Source organism: Eucalyptus grandis, chromosome 3 (genome assembly GCF_016545825.1).
Source record: "Eucalyptus grandis isolate ANBG69807.140 chromosome 3, ASM1654582v1, whole genome shotgun sequence".
NCBI lineage: Eukaryota > Viridiplantae > Streptophyta > Magnoliopsida > Myrtales > Myrtaceae > Eucalyptus > Eucalyptus grandis.
The window spans coordinates 16,493,969-16,517,539 of record NC_052614.1 but is presented as its reverse complement, the minus strand read 5'-3'; the positions used below and the strand labels follow the sequence as shown (position 1 = coordinate 16,517,539).

Below are 23,571 nucleotides of genomic sequence, written 5' to 3'. Positions count from 1 at the left end.
TTTGGGGTACAATATTGAAGTTGTCATCAAGGCATGGGTATGCCTGATGACTCTGTTTTTGCTAGTGGCATATACATTTGGGAGGGTCCCCAATTGAATCATCGGGATAAAGGCAGTTTTATCAAGAAAGGAAGAAGAAGCTGGAAATAGATTTCGAAATCACATGATTATTGGAGATGCTAAAATCAAGGGATTGACAACTTTTATAATATAATGATCTCTTCATTTATTAATTTCCATTGTTATATAATTTCCTTACGAAGTGTAACATTTGTAAGATCTATATATAATGAAAATCATCTGAACAATTGTAGTTGAGGTCAATAATCAAACACTTTATTCTTTCATGATATCAGAGCAAATTTCTTCAAAAGGAATCAATATGAAACATGAATTAATAATAAGAAATGGATAGTAATTACAACCATGATCAAAGAAGAAAAGAGAAGGTTTTAGACCCAAAGAGACAATTATGGTAAAGCCATCTGTACAATACCATGAATGATAATCCTTACAGATGATATCCCACTTCATGGCACAATATTTGCAAAGTGTTAAAGAAAAAAGGTTACAATGATTACCTTTCGTCCTTCACTCAATTTTTGCCTCACTACCTGCTCCAATGTTGGCTGAAAAATAACAGGGAATGACATGATATCATCTTGGCGTTGCAAACCTTGATCCATGAACTTCTCATTTCCTACACTAAGCTCAAAAATTTTGTTGCAAAACAAGTTAAGACATGAAATGACTTTGTTACATACTTTCTTCATGACTTATTTGAAGTTTAGGAATCCATTGCACAGGTTCACCGGGATGGAAAATGAATCATTACTGTCACCGGTGCACAATTTTCCTATTGTAATTATCCATTTTCTCATTTGTACCTTAAATTGGCTAATTTTCATTAAGAGAGTAAAGTTTAATTCAAGGTACTTTGAATTGTAGAAGGTGTTTAATTCAAGGTACCTTGACTTGATATTATTCTGGTGACATCTAAGCTCAAGGAAGAAATGCAACAAAGGAAGCAAGTCGATCTATGAGGACTGTGTAAATGCATGAAAGTCATGTCATGGGCTTCTCCAAGAGGGTGGAGAAGTACCACTCGTTCTTCTGCGGCTCCCAATCGACCTTCCTCCCAGCATTCCACCTCAGCTTCTTGAACCCGACCCGGTCCATCATCGGCACGTACATCCCGTTCAGCTGTAGGCCTTCGCAGAAGAAGTGGTCAAGCTAGAATAACCCGCCCGGCCTCAGCACCCGATAAATATCGTACAGTGTGAACTCCAACATTGTGTTCAGGATCTAGTTGCTCAGCACGTGCAACAAGTGCACTATGTTCAGCATGTTCTCAAAGAAAGGCAGCCTCTGCAACACGCTCATGTGCATCGAGATGAGCCCTCGGGATGCAATGAAGGTGTTGAACGGGCCATCTAGGTTCATCGTGGTGGTCACAATGGTCACGTTGCGCTCCCTCAACTTGGCCATGAACATCCTACTCCCTCCCCCAATGTCTAGGCCAATCCGAATGGTGCCCGGTGGCTTAGTGGCCAAGACCTAGTCAATCTTGTAGTCGAGGATGCCGTTGTCGTACATCCAAGTGCCTTTCCCAGCCTTCCACGTCGAAGCAATCCTTACAGTCGAAGTAGCCAGGCTGAGAAAATATTGGGTGGCCCGAGAGCGCCATGTTAGTGTGGTCCCCGACCACTCACGCGACGCCACGTGGAAAAGTGGACCCCTTGCTGTCTTTTGCATTTTTTCTTTCTTTCTCCTCTCCGTAGCTTCTTCCTACCTTCTTCTCCTATGCACGTCGATTCTCCCCCTAGCCTGCACAACTTGCACATTCTCTCTCATCTACAATGCATTTATGATGGCACAGGAGCTATTCCCTTTCCTCTTAAAACGAAGGAAAAGAGAAGCAGAGGGGCTTTTCTCTTTCCTCTTCAAACGAAGGAAAGAGAAGTAGAGGCTCTGCACGGTTACTCTTTAATAGCTACGAATTCTTTTCACCCGACAAAGGTTTCAAAATTTTGAATCCCAAAATCTCTCTATGCTTGTCGCTGCTCCGCCGTGTGTCAAATGATTGTTCCCTGCCATTGCCAACAACCTACATTGCGAGCGCCCCTGCTCTGGCGCCGCTCACTTCTCTCTCCGCTCTCATTGCTACTCTGGCATTTGTTCCGGCGTTCGTCAAGCGGCCATTCTCCCGTCAACATCAACAAACCACATTATGGCCGCCCCTACTCCGGTACTCGCTTGCTTCTCTTTGCGCGCTCCTTGCTGCTCCGGCGTTCGTTTGAAGTTCATCAAGCGGCCGTTCCCCTACTGTCGCTGGCAAAGCAGGGGCCCCTACTACAACGCTCACTCGCTTCTCCCCTACTATAACGCTCACTCGCTTCTCTTTCCGTGCTACTCTAGCGTTTGTCAAGTGACCGGAGGAGTAGGAATGGCCATTTCTTCCTAAGGCAGAGGAACGGGGACGGAGATTTGCCCGTGGTTTTGCAGGAGCGAAGCTTGAGGCACATATCACACTTGAATAGAGCCGATCGATGACTGGGCTCAATGATTACACGCTACTCTTGAGACCCAAGCCCCAGAGGGAGGAATCAATTCATTGTATACTAAAAAATCCATCAAGCAATGTCTTAATCACAAAAAATGGTCTCAAACATACAGATCCGTGGACCTTTGCAATATCATTCCTAGCTACAACAACAAAATTTCTGCCGGAAAATGACAATGCATCACATAAAGTGAAACAAGGAGTTATCTAAGCCATTAAATTCTAATGTAGTTTAAAGACTAAGAAAGTAAATAGAAATGAACCTGGAAACAATTCAAAATGCTGCTTGGATTCTTTTTTGGGAAAAAAAGATTAGTGGAATAAATCTTCAATGCATTAAAGAATATAATAAGCAATATACACAATCATCCTTTGACATGGCAAGCCAAAAAATGGAAGTAAAATCCTTTGACTTACCTAGTGAAATAATAGTGCATGAAACTAAGGTTCCGATAGCGCCAAATAGCATGATGGTCATAAAGTTTCTAAAGAATTGCATCTTTTTCACCTGAAACCTAAAAAGGATGATTAGCACCAATAAATAACTTATTAAAACTCCATATCATAAGCCTATAAGAAATTATTTATTCACTCAACAGAGATTAGAAAATAGAAATGAGATAAATCCCATAAAAAATAGTCAAAACACTTTCAACCCTAGAAGATATAGGCAACCTTCTTGTAAAGTTCAAAGATGAGACGATAAATTAAATTATACAACTTGTCTGTCAACTCTATATTTTGTAAAGTATAACAAATTAATATACATGGACATTTTGCTGACAATCAAATTATTCAAATCTTCGATGATCAGTCTTCTGTCCATCTATATAGTCTATCCCTCATAGTTTATAAAGCCCATGTCAGAATTCTTTCAAAGCCTGTTTACAGTTCGAAGAACTCTTTACAATTATGGAAAAATCCAACCCAATCTCAGTCAGTGGAGTTACTTATATCTGAAGACAAATTCGAAAAAACAAACATGTAGCAACAAATGATGCCTTAACAGTTACCACGTAAAAAGAATGATGCCTAAATGCTACTGTGTAAGGTGATCTGAGAAAAGTTCTTCACCACTCCAATTGGAAATTAACTTACCCCGCATTGAATATGATAGGTGGCAGAAGATATATGAAGAAGAGATCTTCACTAAACACTAAGAGATGGAGCTTTTCATTCCCATGGTCAGTAAAATAACAATACCAGTACATAATGCCTACAAAAAAAATCGAAAGTAATTACTAACAACCTACTTGAATTAAACCAAAAGCCTTCAGCCTTCGGCGCAAGACCAAAAGAAATGTTTGCACATCTCGATGAATGATCAGGGGATGGCAATCATGGTGGAGATAAGCAAGACCTTGGGCAACACCAAGCGGTATAAACAATCCTAATACCAGCTTCTCAATCTCTTGCTTCAGACAAGGAGTGACCAATTTAGGCTTAGAAGCCTCTAATCTCTTAGGAGGACTATATCTATATGCAAACAATCTCAAGAGATACCGCCCTTTCACTTTCTTCCAATTTTCACTAACTATCTGAATAACACAGCAAGTCAGCAACAAGTAAGATAAAGCAATACCTAATGCAGATGTATTTTCGAACCTAAACATTAACATGGCACCGAATTCTACTAAGTAGAACCCAAAAAAAAGAAAACCAACCTTTGGACATACGGGAGTCGCCAATGGGGTGCCTATCAATGGGGCTTGGGAAAGTGACGGTGGGAGGCGACAATGTCGGTGGCGTCGACAGCGTCCGCGTTCAAAAGCAGGGGCGCTTCGCAGTATTAAGCAATAGGTAATTTCAGGCATACTTCTTGGCATACCATATAGACAATTTTAAAAGAGCTTGAATGAAAATATTGGAGATCATTGATGTAGTAGTTATCCCACAGCATATATCATGTAAGAGTTAGGATATCCAGAATGTTTGAAAGAGGAATTTACCTTTAGCTCGAGAAGTTCATCGTGAATTTCCTTAAAAGATATTGTCTCATACTTCCTTCGCTTTTCATTATCGTCAAACTTGAGATCAGATGCTACATAAAAAAAGATGGCACATACATGACACAAAAGAAACATTAAGGTAACGGCATTTTCTTAAAAGAAACAATTAACAGAGTGCAAAGATGAAATAAAAGTTACTTTAATGAGAAGTGATAGAGAAAAGAGAAACTGAACTGCTAAAGAGGAATTACCTTTCTCAAAAAACTTGAATATATCATTCCATAGTTGAGGTTCTTTAGAACCTGGAATTTCTACTTGATGGAATTTGTGCAGCTACTTAGCAATTTCAGCTACCAGCTTTGGTTTTCTCATATCTGTTGCATTAGGCCAAAAAAAAAAAAATTGCAGATGAAGTCAAGCAACAAGTTATAGGTGGAACTAGGGCTGAGCATGGTTCCCGGTTCTACCCGGGAACCGGAGAACCGCACCGGAGGGTCCGGTTCGGTTCTCGATTCTTGAGTAGTCGGTTCCGGTTCTCGGTTCCATTTTTCGCGGAACCGGGAACCGGAACCGAGACCGGGAATACCCTTCAGAAACCTGATTTTTCTTCTCGTCTCCACTTTCCCTTCTTTCTATTTCCTCTGCATCGCTCAACCCTAATTTTTCTTCTCTTCTTTGCTATCCCTTCTTCCTATTTCCTCTACAATGCTCCACCCTCGAGTCACCGATGACCCCACACTGGTCGACGGCATTCAGGTCGAAATCCATGGCCCCGTGCATCGGAGGAGTCTCGGGCTCTTAGGGTTCGGGCGCGGCGGTTCTTGGTTTTTTTTTTTTTTTGTTTTTTTGTGTCCCTTCCTTCTCTCTCGGGGTGGCGGACAGAGCGATTGCGAATGCGGGGGCGGAGAGAAGGGAAAGGGAGCGAGACGAAGCGGAGGAAGGGTGGTGGGTGGGTGGGTGCGACATGGTTGCCGGTTTCAAATTTGCAAAGTGAGGAAGTTCATTAAAGAGAGAACTGCCAAAAGGGATGAGGGAGGAGGGTGGTGATGATGATGATGATGAGGACGGCGAGGAGGAGGAGGAGGAGGAGGAGAGGAGGAGCGAGCCGCTCCTGAGCTGGATTGCCATATGGGGGAGGGTCTCAACGTGGCGCGAGACGAGAGATAGAGGGGAGAGAGAAGGAAGATGACCGTTTCTCTTCTTCACCTCGCCTGGTTTGACGAGTTGCGGCCGTTTCTACCATTGCTCGGTTTGACGATGCTGCCGGCTCTCGCCGTCGCGCGTGCTGCGTCCCAAAGACGAGCTACTAGGGGGCCGTGACACTGCTGTTGTTCCACCGTCAGCCGTCCTCAACCTCGCCCACTTCTCCGATCTATCCCTACTTCCCGATCAAGTCCTCCTCGACCTCTTCTTCGTAAGCTCTCTCTGTGTCTGTTTTGTGGGTATCTTTATTTGGGTTTTCTTTGTTTTGTTTGATTTTTGTGTCTACGGGTAGAAAGGTCGGAGCTTGAGCCGAGCTCAAGTGGTCGATGGTTTTCATAGACCAGTCGATGGTTTTGGGGATGTGGTCGAATCGGTGTTGAACAGGTGTGGGTGCCGATGTGCACAAAAGATTAACTCAGTACAGAGAATTAGCAAAATAAGGAGCTGCCAATACATAAAAATCAATTCGATGCATAATCTGAGAAGGATGTAAAAGTTCTGCTAGGTTTTTGGTTTCGAATGTCTAACAAGGTCCCATTCCTCCATTGACAGGGCACAAAGAAAACCAACTCCTTCGTCGAAGGCACGTCAACGCAAGCCCCCATAATGCGTGATGGAGCAGGGCAAGATCTTGCAATGTTTGATGGAGTAGCAGCAACATTCTTACGTTGCTTAACAATGTGTATACTCATTGTTAAGCAAACTAACATGGTAAAGTTTTTGGCTACTGGTTATGAAAACTCTTGTGCAAATAAAAGATATCTAACTTGCTGTTGGGCTGGTTGCTTCTGCTTGTTATGCTATTTAGTATACTTCAGTTTGTGAATTCACGTGTCTTCTACCTATCCTACATCTCCATTGGGGATTGTTGGTCCAAACCATTAAATTTTGAGATGCTTTGCTGTTGAAATACTTCATATAATCAATAACTTTAATGAGCAGTTATTTATGTATCACATTCTGGTTTGATCAACTCTGCAATATAGGAATCAAATAGGGAGGTTGATCCAAATTTAAGTTCTGCTTTTTTCCTTTGGGTTTAGCAAATGGTAATGTGGATTTTAAATTCCATAGGAGTTTTGTCTTTTTCCTTTTTCGTAATAGTTCAAATCTTAAAAAGAAAAAAAAAAACTTGTTGGAACCTAGAACCAACCCCGGAACCTGTGAGGGGTAGGTTCCAGGTTTCTTGGTTCTGACGGGTAGGTTCCAGGTTCCAAAAAATGAAGAACCTATACCCGAGGGTAGGTTCCAGGTTCCGGACGGAACCGAACCGGAACCTGGAACCGCTCACCCCTAGGTGGAACTTATTAAAATACACAAGTAACATGTTACCAGAAGTAATTGAGCACCATAAGTATTAGAAGCATTTTTCTTTTTCCAAGTCTGTTGAAGAAACTAGGCATCCGTCGTAGCAGTCCTAAATACCGAATGGTAATGAATGTGTCAAATCACTGTGGAAGCAGTTCATGAGTTATGCTAGCAATAATTACTTGTGCAAGTGGTTCAAGGAATCGTATATGATCCATTCATCTACATTTCTCTCACAGGTTAGCATCATAATCATCACATTTCTTAAACTTGACGACCACCACAGAAGTAACGAAATGGACCCTTTGAACCATACAAGTCCTTTCGACACTATCTCGCCGAGTTTCAGCTCTAGATTCTATCAGGTTGCATTTGCATGATTAGAGTGTGTCCGGATTCAGGAGAGGCACATCCAACTGTGTCCTTGGAAAACTCAAGAGATATAATGCTGTAACACAGGCATCTATGGAAGTTAAGAACCTCATGAATACCAAAGAGATCAAGAACGAAAAACCTTAACTAAAGGAAATAATACATGCTGGAAAAATGAGATTACAGAACTCTCCATTAAAGCACTCAGGAAACAAGTCCAGTCTACTAAAAAACAAGGAATTAACATACAACACAGTTATTCAAAATAAAAACTCACGTGGAATTCTCTTTCGCGGTCAATGACATACTCGGTGTTCGGCCCATACAATCTGACGGTAATGGATTCCTCATTTCCGCTTTCTTCTTTCACAGAAACCTTCAACACTACACCAAATTCTCAATGAGCTCAAAAACAAGTCCAAGCTAGTCATCTATCCCTACAATGGAATCGTCCATACATCCTACTTATAATCACACCGCAGCTGATGATCAGAACTCACATAGATTCGTGATGCCGCCGGACACAGTCTCGGCAGGGCAGCGAAGGTGGCGATGCCAACTGCAGAAAAGTCGACCACCGCAATAAGCACAAAGCATCAGAAACAAAACACAAAAAGCCCTACCTGCTGACCAAATGGCGCACCACCATATGCAACAGCAACCTTCACAACGGTTTGATATGCAAACTTTTTCGCCTCTTCATATATCTGCACAGTGAAAAACCACACAAACCACACCACAACCTCATCGTAAGTTACGGCCATAATCATGGACTGATAAAATGTCAAGCAAAGCTTACCCTTCTCATCGTGGGTCATTCTAAAAAATATCTAACGTACAATGATTCAAACCCGGTCACAATGCTTACGTCATGCAACTGTGACCCAACTTCTCCTTTTTCTTTTCCTCCCACAACCCCAGAGAAAGAGATGGCGCTTACCTGACAAGCCAACTCCCTCGTCGGAGACAGAACGAGGCCCGAAGGACACGCGGTTCTTCTCGACGACGGGTGCCTGTCTCTCTTCGAGCCCTCGCGCAAGACCCCGAAGACGATCGGCAAGCAGAAGGCGGCCGTCTTGCCGGACCCGGTCTGTGCGCACGCCATGAGGTCGCGCCCGGCGACGGCTATCGGGATCGCGTGACGCTGTATCGGCGTCGGCTTCGCGTACTTGCAACGCCTGATGTTCAGGCTCAGCGCCTCCCCAAGTCGATCTCCTCGAACGTGCCCGCCGGCGGCGGGACGTCGGAGCCGCTGGCCTCCACCGGCACGTTCTCGTACGCGGCGAAGTTGATGGCCCCGCTGCCGGCGTCGTCGCTCTCCTCGACGACGACCTCGAGGTCGCCGAACTTGGCAGCCACGTCGAGCGAGCCGAAATCCCGCTCGGGCCTCGCGTCCCGCCGTACCTCCGCTCGGCGGCCGGGGAAGCGATCTCCACAGCGGCGGCCGCGGGGGGCCCGGCGTCGAAGGCGCCGAATCGGGGGCGGGACCAAGCCGGGTCGGCGGCGCCGGGGCCGAAATACCCGTCGTCGTGGGGAGGGGCGTAGAAGGGCCGGCCGGGGGGCGACCGGGCCGGTGAGCCGGCTCGCCAAACGGCTCGTTCCACGCCATCTTCTTAGCCTTCACCTGCAGCGTAAAGCTTCACCCGGAGGAACAGGCAGACCGCCAAGAATGGAAGCGAAACCCTAGAACGAGGGTACGCCTCTGACGATGCGGGGGGCCGTACGGGGCAGCGAAGGTGGCGATGCCAACTGCAGAAATGTAGAGAGAGAATTGGTGTTTCTGGCGCTTCATCGTCTCGCTCTCGCGTACGGGATCTCCTAGAGAGAGAGAAAGAGAGGAGATTTGAATTTTGATTTGTTGCGGAGAGAGAAGGGGCGAAGTGGGCGAGCCACGTCGCACGATCTCCAGATTCAGGAAGAAAATTTCTCGGAATTATTTGCGCAATAGAGAGAGAAAAGAGAGAAGGCAGAACAGGGACATGCCCTCTTCAAACTCTGTTGTTCATTTAATGCGGGGAATGCGCGACGTGGAGAAGTCACAACAACTTTTCCCCGAATCCCGAATCCCCCGGCCCGAATTGACCGAACTGCCTTCCACGCTCACCTTTTTAGCTCGGTCTTCCCTTTAATTCCTCATCGCCAGCTGCTTAAAAGCGCCTTAATATCCTCGTACATGAATAATAATACTGACATACGAAATTCCGCAAGTTTTTTTTTTTTTTATGCACTTTTTTTAAAGACGAAAGTCAAGGCACAAAAGAGAAAATTTCCGTGGAAGCTCTCTCATGCCTCCCCCTCTTGATGCCTAGCTTTGGATGCAAGGAAGGTTGCAGTACGTCACCCTTTTCCAATCTCGTCCGCGTCCGAACTATTATTTGTATTTTGAAGGCTACAAAGTTATATGCCACTCCATGGCACTTGAAAAAGGTCAATTCAAATACATACGAACATGCTAGGGTTGAAAGTTTAAATAATAAATCACGTATCCTTCTACGATGAAAATGAGCACCTCCATTGTGATTCATACCTACTTTTGAGTCAAAATTAAGATATTTCAAGCCGATACGAATGACAATCCATCATGACATGAGAACACGAATTGCTAGTCCTCCAAGATACCTCAAGGATACTCGGAAATTATGTGGGTATAAAAGGCATGAGGGTACAATGGAGGATCAACGTAACCACAGTTGGTGGGTCTAATTACTTTTTCCACCCCTCTGATCGTTAATTGATGGTCTTTTGAATGGATTTGAAGGTTTATATGGATTGACTTTCATTTTTTTATTTAATCAAATCTTAAGTTTCACACGTAAATTTGAATATAATTTTTTTTTTGTCTTTTTTTGAAACTAGAGTGATATTTTAAATTTTGGTTAGATTTTTTGCTTTTCATCTAAGTTGCAACAAAGAGGCCCTTATTTATTTCTTTTCACCTACTGAAAATTATCACGTTGGGTAACGAGCATATAGAATATTTCTTTTCACCTAATTTGACTACCCGAAATCATTACTGGCTGTAGAAAATTATTGAGTTAGATGATTAGGCGACACTATGATAATACGAGATTTTAGATTGGTTGAGTGATCACATTTCATTTGAATATGTTATATGTCCATATCACATAATCTCTCAAACATATCAATTTGTAGGGCATGCTTGCCACTCTATAGGTGGAACCCCATATGATGTACGGGTTGGGTGGCAATTTATAATGTATTCACAAGGTTAAATTAGAGTATTATATTTTATAAAGTATGAGAAGAGATTAGTAGGCGAACACAGTGTTGCTTTTGCTTCCTTTTCCATAAACCTTCTAAAATGAGTAGCCTTAGAAAGTGGAGACCAGAATACTTCTTAATATATTCTTCCTATTTCATTTCAATAGTTCCATTCATATCTTCTGGTATACAAAATCAATAGACACCTAAATAGACGTTGAAAATATATTTTCTAAACCTGATCATTACATAAACTCACCCATTCTTGCTTGAAAAATCACGTTCACTTTGCACAAATTCAAATGAGATATTCAATCAAAAAGTCATATATGACTCAATTGAACACAAATCAAGCTCGTCCAATCCAAAAACTACTATTTTCATGCTATGGTCAAATTCAAGCCAAGAAGTCACCCCGCTCGTGATCCAAAAGCCATCTTGGAACCGTTCGCTATTGAATCAAGTTTCTCCGTATCTCCTCGTGAGAACTTTTTTCCTTTTGCCAAGGTTATGAAATTGTCCTAATAACCCATCCTACCTTCCGGCTGATTCTCGGTACTTGCCGTGCTTCGGCCGCTAATCTCAAGGTCAAACTCACGGCATCGTGGCCAAAATTTGACTTTTGTGAAGGAGCAATTAAAAAAGAGATGATGAGGAGCAATCATCCAGCAGTTTGACCGACCGCGTCCAACAGCGTTGTCCACCCAAGGAGGCAATTATCTCTATAGATCGTATCAAGAAACGTGGAGGAGAAAGATTTGAAGATTGGGGATCTTCGTGCGGGACCCACCCGGATTCATTCGTCGTCGTTTGGTCGGTGTACGTTTGCGGCTATGTTTCGACCCGAGAAGCAAAGGGCGTTCGACTAGTTATCCGCGGAATCGGTCCAAGTAGAGCAGCTGATCTCATCATCTTTTTTGCGTCCTCCCTCTCGCTTCCGCAATTGCGGCTTGTTCGAATAAGTTCTTCGCTAGTCCAAGGTTGTGTTTTGCTTAAAAGAAAGTGATTTTTCAAAATTAATTTTCTGAACTTTCGTTCATTTGACTTTTCAAAAATGATTAATCAATCAAAAATACTTTTCAATTGAGGAAAATATTTGTGCATAAGAATTAAGAAAATACATTGTTAAATTTAAGAAGCTGAAAACATTTTATAGAATTTTGCTTTTGAATTTTTAAAATTTTATTTTATTTGAAAACTAATCTTTTAAATAAATATTTTTTAAAATTTTCTTTTCCTTCTTCCTCCTCCACTGATTGCCGGGTCTAGATGACCGACCATAGGCGTGGGCTAGTGTAGGCTGACCTTGCTAGCCTTGCAATGGCAAGCTTGAGCTCGTAAAAATCTAGCAACTTCACCTTGATTGAGGCTGACAAAGCTTGACCTTGCTCGAGTCTAGCTAGGTTGGCCTTCGGGCCTTGGCAACAGCACTAGTGGCCTGTCGTGGTCGTTGCTGAGGCTTGGTGATTGGTGGAGGAGGAAGAAGGAAAAGAAAAGAAAAGAAAAAAAATAAAAATAAAAATGTTTAAAAAATGATTTTTTTTGCATGAAGTAAAAATCGTGAGATTGAAATCGTTCCGTAAATGAGATCCATACTTCATAAAAGATTTTTTTATTTACATATTACCAAATAAAGGAAAACTAATCATTTTCTTAAAAAATAATTTCCCAAAAAGTATTTTCATTTTTCCTGAAGTTTTTCTCCGAACAAATGCACCTTCAATTTATGGTAGATGCCCCTTCAAATACAAAAAACATTTGAAACTTTCACAATATGTTAATATCTACAAAGGATATTATACTATTTGTCATGTAGTCCTTTTACATATACATGACAAAATAAGGTATCGGGTTTGGACACCAATTTTTTTTTTCTGAATAACACGATGAGATTTTAAATTAGACGTGTGCAAAGTTTGATGAATTAATTTTTAGTATGGGAGCACGTATGAATTTATTTGCGAAATCTTTAAAGAAATAAGAAAGAGTTGCCCAAGTTTATTTCAAAAAGGGTTATTGGGCAAGAAATAGAGAAAAAAAAATGAGGTGTTGGGTTTGGACGCCAAATTTTTTTTGCTCAATAACACAATGAGATTTTAAAATATTATTAAAAATGTTCACATCAATGCCTATTATGCCATATAGAATGATTGGTGTTCACGTGAGTGGATTTCATCTAAAATTGGCTAGAAGTATACAATTGGTATAATTAAGAAATTTATGATGGAATTGTCAAAAGTGCAATAGGTTTACAATTTTTAAGAAAATTCTCTTAAACATGAAATATATAAAAGTTTCGCATTACGAATAATTCATAGCAATCAATTGACCAACAAAAACGTAGTAGGACTAATATTTTTTATTTTTATTTTTTTGGTTGGAGGCGCTCATCCTGAATTATATGTTATCTATTCGGAATTTCTCTACTTTCTATTCATATATGAAATGCTCTCGTTTTTTTTCCTAAATGTACGAAACACTTTGATCTAATAAGACTTTCGTGGAGAGCGTTTATGTGAAGGAATGTGGGCAATACCATAAGCAATGGTTGAATCAATAAAAGTACTTTTTTATATACAAACACCGAGGATATGATTACTTAAGCTATTGTAATACATGAATTCTAAATTGCAAGGTAAATGCAAATTTACATAAAAAAAATTAAAAACATAATTAAACTTCATTCAATTACATTTTCTGTTACTTTGTGTCACTTATCCAATTTAAATAGGAACCCTTTATAAAAATAATCTCAATTGGCGGGATGACCATTATATCAAATTTCATCCAAATTAATAATATATTCAAGCTCATTTTTAAATTATTTTTTCATTGGAACGTTATTGTTAAATATTAAGTGAAGAATTAAGTTTTTTTTTTAATTTAATGTAAAGGAAGGTGAAGGGATAAAAATTTCTGATGACGTGGCCCAACTGCAAATCGACATTTCAACCACTTTTTGTTTTTTGTTTTTGTTTTTATTTCTAAATTTAGATTTTCCAGCCAATTTGCATAGACACAATGCATAATAGCAGAAACTTCCATGATGCCGTTCTACTTTTATGGACAGGAGTTGACACATACCGGGCACTTTGCATGCACCGCATGCAGAGAGCAAACGAAAAACGTCATCGATCCCCTCAAGCCAAGACTCTTCATCCATCTCGAAGGATTCGTGGGAAGTTGTTCCGTTTTCTTTTTCCTAATCCTCTCCAAATTTAGTGTGTTGGCAGCCCTTCTTAACCAAAAGTGTACATATTAATTGCCTGCGCAGTGTGAGGTAGATGATCTAATCTGCTCGAGCTCCGGGAATGGGAAGAAGGAGTTCTTAATCATCAAGAAAACCCTGAATCGCCGATTTCGAATCCGCCAACTGACGGAGATTAAGCAGCATCCTTTCGCTCTCTCTTCCTCATTTGGATCTTTCTCCTTCGTCCTTGAGAACCCGCAACAATGGTGGACATTTGGACAGCCAGAACGATCGTAGGCATTGTTGGTGAGTTCTTGATTGTGACATAATCATTCTGCTAACAGTGCATGGGAACCATTTTCCGGGAGCCCATCGTTGTTGTTACGGTGTGTTTATATATTCATATGTGTATCCGCAGTGGAGACATAAATATATACAAATGCAAAATACAAAAGATCCCTGAAAAAAATTTAAAAAATCCTTAAGTGATCAAAGAATTACATAATGAAATAAAGTAGAGTGGAGAAGAGTTAATGACTAATCGATTGTATAATAAAATGTCAACGTTATGACCATGAAACTCAATTTTTTGATTCGACCATTTTGCAGGAGATGTGATGACCATCACTTTATTCCTGTCTCCCATGTAAGCTTAGCTCGCCACCTTCTACCCCTCTCATAAGTTGACCAATGAAATTCTTGCTGTCTTGTTTATTTTGATCAATGGATTGACATTCGAATTTGATATATTTTGCATCACGGCGGATCTCATCAGCCCGACATTTATCACGATATCAAAGAAGAAAAAGGCGGCGGGATTCAAGCCGGATCCATATGTTGCGACAGTACTCAACTGCGCAATGTGGATGTACTATGGTATGTCCCCGTCCGTCCAAGAAGCCCGCTTGTCGTCATAATCAACGCTTTCGGTCTTGGTATCGAGCTCATCTACGTTGGGATATTCTTCATGTACTCTCCATGGTGGAAGAGACGTGTAAGCTTTTGAAACACCTAAGTTGTTTAACAAAGTAAGAGTGCTCCTCCCATCTTCATTTCCCAGCTTCAGCATTCTGATTTGTTTTTTTGTGCTTTTTTCGCCATTTCTCAGCGGAATATCTTGCTTGTGCTCCTCGTTGAACTAATCTTCATGGCTACATTAGTTGCCTTATGTAGGAGTTCTGCACTTCTTCAAATGTTGTGTATCATCTTCAACATAGCGATGTATACTTCGCCATTGACAATCATGGTATGTTGATTGTTTGGCTTTTCCCAGAAACTAGTAAGTCACTGATCAAAAATCAAGAAAATGGGAATCAATTTCCTTCTTTTTGGTATTGGCAGAGCTGAGTCATCCAGACAAAGAGCGTCAAGTACATGCCTTTATATTTATCACTCGCCATGTTCTTAAACGGCATCACCTGGGCTATCTATGCACTCCTCAAATTCAAACCCTTTGTCCTGGTATAATCTTGAAACTTCATTCTCAGTCACATGTAATTTGCTACATCCAATTCTTTCAGAGTTAAACGTGTTCTGCTGTACTAGTTGACAGTTTAGAGGAAATAGAGAGAGTGAAAGCATACCTTTTTTGAGTTCAATGACTGAGATTTTAGGAGGATGAAGCCTTCTTTATGAAGGCATCTTTTGGTCATTTACTTTTGTTAATGTGTCCACGCATTTTTGTAGGTGCCGAATGGTTTGGGAGCCTTGTTGGCTCTGGTGCAGCTGATTCTCTATGCAACATACTACAGAACCACCAAGTTGGACGAGCCAGAGAAACTGATGTCCGATGTTGAACTCTCCGGAGCTTATGGCCGAGACACTTAATTGACACAGGCTCCTCTGCTCCTCAAGATTCAGTTCTTTTCTTTACCAGAGTCCTTAATTTTTATGAGTACGATATTTGACATTAACCGTTGTTGTAAAAATACAATGTGTACTTCCAACCAAATGGTAACAAGCAAAGTGGAAAAGCAGGAATGCGGCTGACAATTTGAGTATTAACACATGCTGCAATCCATCAGTTAGATGCTTACACACCAAATGGAAGGACACGGAACATCTGTCTCCTGTATGTTCGGCCGAGCATGTTCTCCGCTTAATGAGATAGATGATATAGGGAGCAAAAATAGAGCGCTAGTCTTAAAATTCTTCTTTATTAACAGAAAGTGTAGTCATACATTATAGGTGGCCAACCCAGTGTTTCCTAGCAACGTATGCCAAAAATAGTAGAGAGTTCTGTGAAATCCCCAAGCTTCTAAAACTGACATGCGAAAGAGGAATAGAAGAACAATAATTAGAAAATGAAGCTTTACACCATTCGAGAAAGAAAGATGTAGCGGTATGCACTCTCTCCTTGATCTATATTGACGAATCGCCATCCCTATTCTTCTGGATAAATCCCATGCCCTAATTCTCGACTGTAGACACAATAAGCAGACACCATCCCCCTAAAGGTTGATAGCACCATAGTATTTGAAAATTAAAGTAATAATTATACCAACTAATTCCTCAAGGTCCGCGATACCTACGGAAGCAAAGACAACCCTGTGACTGATCGACAGGAATCATGCCATCCCCTTTTGACGTGTCGATAGCTTCAAGCAAAGAGACGACCTCGTCCATCTCTGGACGTTCGTTTTGATGAGCATCCCATCATCGTTTCATCACATTTGCAAGAGAACTCGGGCAGCATCTCGGAATTTCAGGTCTCAGGTTCTGTAGCACGTACAGTCCCCAAAGATCATTAGATATCAGAGACAACTACTTCCCGATAGCAGCAGAATTTCTGCTCGCTATCTGTCTCTCATAATGCAAGGGATAGAACCGGACAATACCTGGCGCACCACAGCCGAAGTTTTCTCTGAGAAACTAAGTTCAGGGTACGTCATATCGCAACAATATATATCCCATAGGCAGATGCCGAAACTGTACACATCGCATTTTCTATTATATGGGTTTCCATTTAGTACCTGCACCCAGTTTTGTTGAGTCACCTATTATTTATTCTGTAGCAAATCTGCCTTTTACTTTTGTCCTTCACTTCATTTTTTGGTTACTTAAAATGATGAAAAACCAAATCATCACTGCAATTTAGCTATACATGCTGCATGCTGAAAAGAAGAAACGATAGAAACAGGAACAAGAAGATGAAGGAAAAAGGACTCCCGTGGCCCTTCTGGATGGAACTATGCAATTTTCAAACTCCAGAGGTGTGAACTGATCAAAAACTGCTACAACTTAGCAGGAAATAAAAGAACCAGAAATTTCTATAGTACCTCAGGAGCCATATAACCCAATGTCCCAGTCTCCCCAGTCATGTCATTGGGATTTGAAGCTTCAACATGAGCCACCCCCAAGTCTGCGATCTTCAAAGTATGTGACTTGTCCAATAGCATGTTCTCTGTCTTCACATCTCTATGGACAATCTTCTGTGAGTGGAGATAACTCAAGCTGCAATAGTTAAAATGAAAAATAACTTGACCACTTAGGGATGTAAAAATCTATGGTGTGCCTAATTAAAAGCAGTGTGTTTTTTTATATACCCTCTGGCGAGATCAAGTGCAAGCTGGACAACCACCTTGAATGCTAGTTTCCTTCTCCTGTTCTTGATGAGGTAAGATTTGAGAGCTCCCCAAGGAAGATATTCAACAACAACACAGCAAATATTCCTGGGCATACTGATTGGACCATTGTCAGTTTGTATTTGTAGATCTGATGAGCCCATTGTTGCCCCAATGAACTGAAAAGGAGGCAAGACTGAAATTTAGAGCCCGTAGAAATCACTTCTTGTGTACAAGCAAAGAAGGACAATGCTAATGTTCTTGCACATCCTATTCTGTCATTTAACATTCTGCTCCCTGAAAATACTTCCAGAAGCATTCTTGAATTAATTAGTAATGGAAACATAGATATGTTACCATCAACCAAGCTGCAGCTTTGGAGAATGCAGAGAAGATGGATATACGTAGCAAGTGAACATTACCGAAGAACATGGAGAATAAAGCTCCGGAGAACTCTATTAAGTACGAAAAAAAAAGTTTATACAAAGATAAAACAAACCGGTAGATCAAAGTTTGGCAAAAGATCTATACAACACTTTAACTTTCATTTATCTCAGCCACCTTTTTCAGTAGACATTGAGTTATGGCCATTTTGCTACTCCCTCTTCTCCCTCTATCATTCTTTTTACATGGTGCTTGACATTTAGGCGTAAAACCTGACTCATCCGTAGTCAAGTCTTCTCCCACGACAATAAAAATGGCAATTTTGTCAACAAAGGATACTTTTACAATAGAGTACATGCTTATGATGCTTAAGGACTGAACTGATGAAACTCATAAATGTAACCAGCCTTTAGAGCATCCAGCTATCGACAGCAGGGGAAGTTGAGGTTCTCCTACTGTAACACTCATGGTAGGCAGATAATACACACCAAAGCGGGCTAGGCATTCTTCATTATCAAATTTTCCCTCAAAACACAATGATAGAACTCATACATCATAAGGTGGTCCATACGCAAGCTAATTGTGCAGCACTGAAATGCATACCAAGACTCTGCATACCATTACGGTCAAGGAAAAAGCATTATGAGAGAAAAGAATAGGGCGAAGCATAAACCTTGTTAACATTAGGATGGTCAAGCTTGTGCCACACCGCGACTTCTTGGGTAAAAGCAGCCCTCAGTGAAGCGATTTCAGCGTCGGTCCTCTGTCCCTCTCCACCCCAGTCAAGAAGTTTAACTATCAAAGGACATACTAGGTCAGCGAGGCAAAACAAACAATATCCACTGAGCCAGTCAGAGGCAAATCACCAATAGAAATGACGCCAATCACATGATCGCATGCGAGTTAGCTAGATTTGAGGGAATTGAACGAATAGTTTACTAAAAGGTGTTCCATGTACTGATGATAATTTTCCAGTAAGGCGAACCAACCATTCCCTAAGTGATCGGCATGGCCACCGGATCAGTATGAATCAGTGCACAAACGTCACAGCCTATATATAATCCAAATCGCTGCTAATACAGACATATATCGCCGCGGACATTCAATCCAATTCCTTCCTTCGACTCACGGTTTCATTAAGAGCCACAAAAGGTCAGTTTTCAGTATGTGAAGAACGTTGCAGATCCTCTTGCTACTGAGACATAAAAGGTAGTATTCTAAAGAATAAAACACGAGCGGCAGGGAGGACCAAGTAATCCATTCATCTCTAGACCCACAAGTTATTCAAGAAGGAACGAAATTGAAAAAGAGGATCTCGTCCAAAAAATGACCATCGAAAGAGACCCGACATTAAACCATGCGAAGACACTGAGAATGGAAAAAATTATCACGGGACGACTCCGAGATCAAGAAACGAAGAGGCTGGGGCCGCCGTTGACTCACTGGCGACGAAGCTTTAGCTTTAGATTTGCTCATGTCGAATTGCTGTCGACATCCCATGGTTCTGTCATTTTGATTATGTTTTGTATTAGCATCATATATATTTTCTTAATCGCACTTCGTTTTTGTCATTCTGTTTCTTAAGATAGCAATTGTATTGCTGAGGCAATTTCCTCAATTTGTGTTATTTCAGCCAGTTGTGCTGCGTGTTGAAGTTGTTTTCTTCATTTGTGCAGAAAAGAGTTCTTCAGGCCTTGGAGTATGCTGGAGTCTTTACTTCAGGTGGTCTGATCGAGGAGAAGGTACACAAGTATCTGATATGAACCTAAGCTGGCCTATGGATTGTCGCATGGGCAATATGCTAATAATTTTTACACCCTACATCATCGTCTATCCCAAGCATTTCTTCTTTCTTTAATTTAATCGGATTCTGGGTTGGAGGGAACTTCTTCATGGCATTTATTTTTCTAGTTAAACTATATTATGAACACTGTTAGCAGTCTATCATCAGATGCTACACCACGAGAATATAATTATGTTTCCTTGTGATCTTCATCATAGCCAAACGCACGTTCGACCTAGCAGCACAATTGACTTATTACTCCTAGCGTGTTGAAGGTGAAGAATATGTTGATAAAAACAAAGCTGCACTGTATGATTAGGCAATAGTAAAGGCTCTATGATCTGTCTCAATTGAATTGATATGTATCGTAAGCAAGCGACTCAGAAGGTCTGAACCTGTTGAGAGTAATTGTGTATTTTTGCAACATCAGTTGGGTTCATAAGCATAAGCCTTGGAAGAAAATTACAGTGGTTTCTTTGCTTCGTAGAAATTGTTTGAAAAGAAGAGTTTCTAGGCATGATGCAGTCCTTCCTTCTAGGATAGGTGCAGAGTCTTTGCAATTAGGAACCAAGTCCCGTGTGAGGAAGGTCATAAAATTACGTGGTGGATATTCTCACTTTCCGAAAATGCAACACATATGTATTATTTAGGTTAGAAATGGTACCGATGTTTTTCAAAGAGGATTCTAGCCCACGCTAGATATATTTTTTTTTGTCAACGATTTTGATTATTTGAAAGGATTGCTTGTGCAAATTTGGTGGTCATGGATTGTAGCCACGGCACATTATATAATTACCTTTATTTTAAATCGATCACGTTGCAGAATGAATTTTTATGGTTAGGTGCATTAGAATGGAAGAAGTAGTCGTGTGTTAAACAAAGCGTTTTATTTTCTCATAAGAGAGAAGTTGGTGAATGATGAGTTTACCTGAGATTGGTTAGGACCAATTTGCTCTTTTACTTGTACAGAAATCTTCTCATGAAACCCCAAATGCATTGATGGGGAGAGAATGAATAGTGTAAAAAAAAAAAAAACCTTCTAAGGACGTCTGATTCAATTTTATTTTTTTTTTTAATTTGCATTTACTTGCTATTAACATAAATTTTTTTATTCTAGCTATATAGATAAAACCGTACATCATTTAGGAAAAATAGGATGTACTACTTTTACATTTATACGTTCAGTTTGCAAAAGCACGTCCTCATAATTTTTGTGAAGTTTCCAAATATTCATGAGCTAAAAATCACTTTCATATGCCATTTTTCATAAATTTATTCAATTAATGTGGGTCGGATTGATGGTGTTAATTAAATATTTACGTTAGCATTTTCAGGTTAAAATTAGCCTTGAAGTGACTACATTAAAGTTTTATTAAATGATTTAATAACAAATTTACAAAATTGAATGTATTATGATTGAATAAGATATTTTAGTGATCGTTTTTTTTTTGGCCCCTAAGTACAGGAATAGACGCCGAGTAGCGCCGCGCCACCACCATGAAATCAAGAGCAGCAGGAGAAGCGTGGACCACAACTCGGGATTGAGAGTTTGCCGTCGCTGCCTTTGCCAGAAAAATCCGCAGAGTATTCTGGAACTTGAGAGAAGAAGCAATCTCCAAATGGAAGTCGTCTGCCCAATCGACGAGAAGTGCGCTCCTGAAATCTCCGCCCTTTTCGAACGAGCAAGTTGTTGCAATCTTAGAATAGAAGGAACGAGTCGCTAATCTCGAGGTCAAACTCACGACATCGTGGCCAAAATTTGACTTTTGTAAAGGAGCAATTAAAAAAGAGATGATGAGGAGCAATCATCCAGCAGTTTGACCGACCGCGTCAAACAGCGTTGTCCACCCAAGGAGGCATTATCTCTATAGATCGTATCAAGAAACATGGAGGAGAAAGATCTGAAGATTGGGGATCTTCGTGCGGGACCCACCCGGGACTCATTCGTCGTCGTTTGGTCGGTGTACGTTTGCGTCTGTGTTTCGACCCCAGAAGCAAAACGCGTTCTACTCGTTATCCGCGGAATCGGTCCAAACAGAGCACCTGATCTCATCATCTTTTTGGCGTGCTCCCTCTCACTTCCGCAATTACGGCTTGTTCGAATAAGTTTTTCCCTAGTCCAAGGGTGTGTTTTATTTTTTAAAAAGTGTTTTTTCAAAATTAATTTTCTAAACTTTCATCATTTGACTTTTCAAAATGATTAATCAATCAAAAATACTTTTCAATTGAGGAAAATATTTGTGCATAAAAATTAAGAAAATACATTGTTAAATTTAAGAAGCTGAAAACATTTTATGAAATTTTGCTCTTGAAGTTTTAAAATTTTATTTTATTTGAAAATTAATCTTTTAAATAAATTTTTTTTGTTTAATTTTCTTTTCCTTCTTCCTCCTCCATTGCCGATTGCCGGGTCTAGATGACCAACCATAGGCATGGCTAGCAAAGGCCAACCTTGCCAGCCTTGCAATGGCAAGCTCGAGCTCGTAAAAATCTAGCAACTCAACCTTGATCGAGGCTAACAAATCTTAATCTCGCCCAACACTAACTAGGTTGGCCTTCACAGGACCTTGGCAATAGCGCCATTGGCTTGTTGCAATTGTCGTTGAGGCTTGGTGATTAGTGAAGGAGGAAGAAGGAAAGAGAAAGAAAAGAAAAATGAAAAAATGATTTTTTGTGCATGAAATAAAAATCATGAGATTGAAATCATTCTATAAATGAGATTTGAACTTCATGAAAGATTTTCTTTTTTAATCACTTATCACCCAAATAAAGGAAAACTAACCATTGTCTTAAAAAGTGATTTCCCAAAAAGTATTTTCATTTTTCATGAAGTTTTTCTCCAACAAATGCATCTTCAATTTTATGGCAGACGCACCTTCAATTTTCTTTTTTTTTTTTGTTTTTTCAAACACGAAACATTTGAAACTTTCATGATATGTTAATATCTACAAAAGATATTATACTATTTGCCATATAGTTCCTTCACACACACACACACACACACACACACATATATATATGACATAAATGTAAAATGTTTAGGGCTGAATTAATAAAAAAATGTTTATGATTAAATTGGAAAATTTATAATAAGTTTAAGACTATATGATAACTTTTCCCAAGAAGTGTTGAATGGGAAAATAATTTGTTCATGCTCTTTTTTTTTTTTTTTTAATTCAACATTTGAATGGCATTTTACATTCTAAAAGTAGAAAATAAACACGTTTTGAATTGTATTCTCAATACTATAAATTACACGCAAACATTTCACATGACGGGTGGCTTATAAACGAAGGCACCACTCAATTCCACGTTCTCCATGTTCTGTCTTTATCATTGATGATGCTTGCTAAGACCCAGGCATATATCTTATGCTTAAAAAGGTATAAGCATCTTCACAAATTAATAAATTACACCGACCTAACGTCATCATAGCAAATTAATAATATCTAAATTTTAAAATTAATGAGCATCTTAGTCCACTTGTTAGCAAAAGGGTTAATATTACAAAACCTCAAAACTATACCACTTTGATACAAAAATACCTCGAAATCCTAAACCCATCTATCATGACACAAATATTTTAACTTTTTTTTTTTGTATTATAAAGCACCTCGAATTTATATAAGTGAGGCAAAAAGTTGGATTGAAATGGTTAGGATATTTAAAGTTTATGATTTTTGATGATATAAAATAAAAATTTGGTTCTTTTCCTGTAATTCCCTTTAAGAAAGTACGTTGCTAAATTTGAGAAGGTAAAAACACTTTATAAAATTACTCTTGAATTTTTCAATTTCACCAAAAAAAAAAAATTTGGGAGTATCGTACTATAATGTCTTTCATGGTATTTTTTTTTTTTTTTTGTTGTCTTTCATAGTATTAGAATGCCAATTTTTTTGAGAAATAAAAAAAAAAGCAAGCAAAATAAGAAAATAAAAGACGAGCGATCGATGATTGATTTGGCCACGCAAAGCGAACCTTTCCCGGCAAATTAGGAGAAGAAGAGCGTCCCTTAAATCGTTCCGTTGCGCAGC

The 23,571-nt window shown here is 40.0% G+C and overlaps 1 protein-coding gene, 1 long non-coding RNA gene and 2 pseudogenes across 5 annotated transcripts; 1 reads left to right on the top strand and 3 right to left on the bottom strand.

The window, feature by feature from the left end:
• Positions 1 to 378: 378 nt before the first annotated feature.
• On the bottom strand, positions 379 to 5,354 carry LOC104436672. Of its 4 annotated transcripts, XR_005549860.1 has the most exons (5): positions 4,764 to 5,354; positions 4,513 to 4,604; positions 3,662 to 4,342; positions 2,981 to 3,078; positions 379 to 2,573 (listed from the first exon to the last, which is right to left on the bottom strand). It is a non-coding gene; the product is annotated as an uncharacterized LOC104436672 (long non-coding RNA). The 4 variants fall into 4 exon arrangements; XR_005549857.1 differs by lacking the exon at positions 379 to 2,573 and having other exon boundaries at positions 2,597 to 3,078; XR_005549858.1 differs by lacking the exon at positions 379 to 2,573 and having other exon boundaries at positions 2,597 to 3,078; positions 4,228 to 4,342.
• Positions 5,355 to 7,507: 2,153 nt separating this feature from the next.
• LOC104439104 (DEAD-box ATP-dependent RNA helicase 52C) lies at positions 7,508 to 9,004 on the bottom strand. The gene is made up of 4 exons (XM_039309365.1): positions 8,336 to 9,004; positions 8,019 to 8,102; positions 7,896 to 7,954; positions 7,508 to 7,779 (listed from the first exon to the last, which is right to left on the bottom strand). The coding sequence occupies exons 1-4, from the start codon at positions 9,002 to 9,004 to the stop codon at positions 7,743 to 7,745; spliced, it is 849 nt and encodes a 282-aa protein (XP_039165299.1). The 3' UTR covers positions 7,508 to 7,742.
• A 5,066-nt stretch (positions 9,005 to 14,070) lies between these two features.
• On the top strand, positions 14,071 to 15,634 carry LOC104439103 (annotated as a pseudogene).
• Positions 15,635 to 16,016: 382 nt separating this feature from the next.
• On the bottom strand, positions 16,017 to 21,481 carry LOC108958114 (annotated as a pseudogene).
• Between the last annotated feature and the right edge of the window lie 2,090 nt (positions 21,482 to 23,571).

Coding starts and splice junctions, on each gene's coding strand:
- LOC104439104 (XM_039309365.1), bottom strand. CDS start 9,004: ATGGCGTGGAACGAGCCGTTTGGCGAGCCGGCTCACCGGCCCGGTCGC. Junction 7,955..8,018: donor GTGCGCCATTTGGTCAGCAG/GTAGGGCTTTTT, acceptor ACTTTTCTGCAG/TTGGCATCGCCACCTTCGCT. Junction 7,780..7,895: donor CGGCGGCATCACGAATCTAT/GTGAGTTCTGAT, acceptor AATTTGGTGTAG/TGTTGAAGGTTTCTGTGAAA.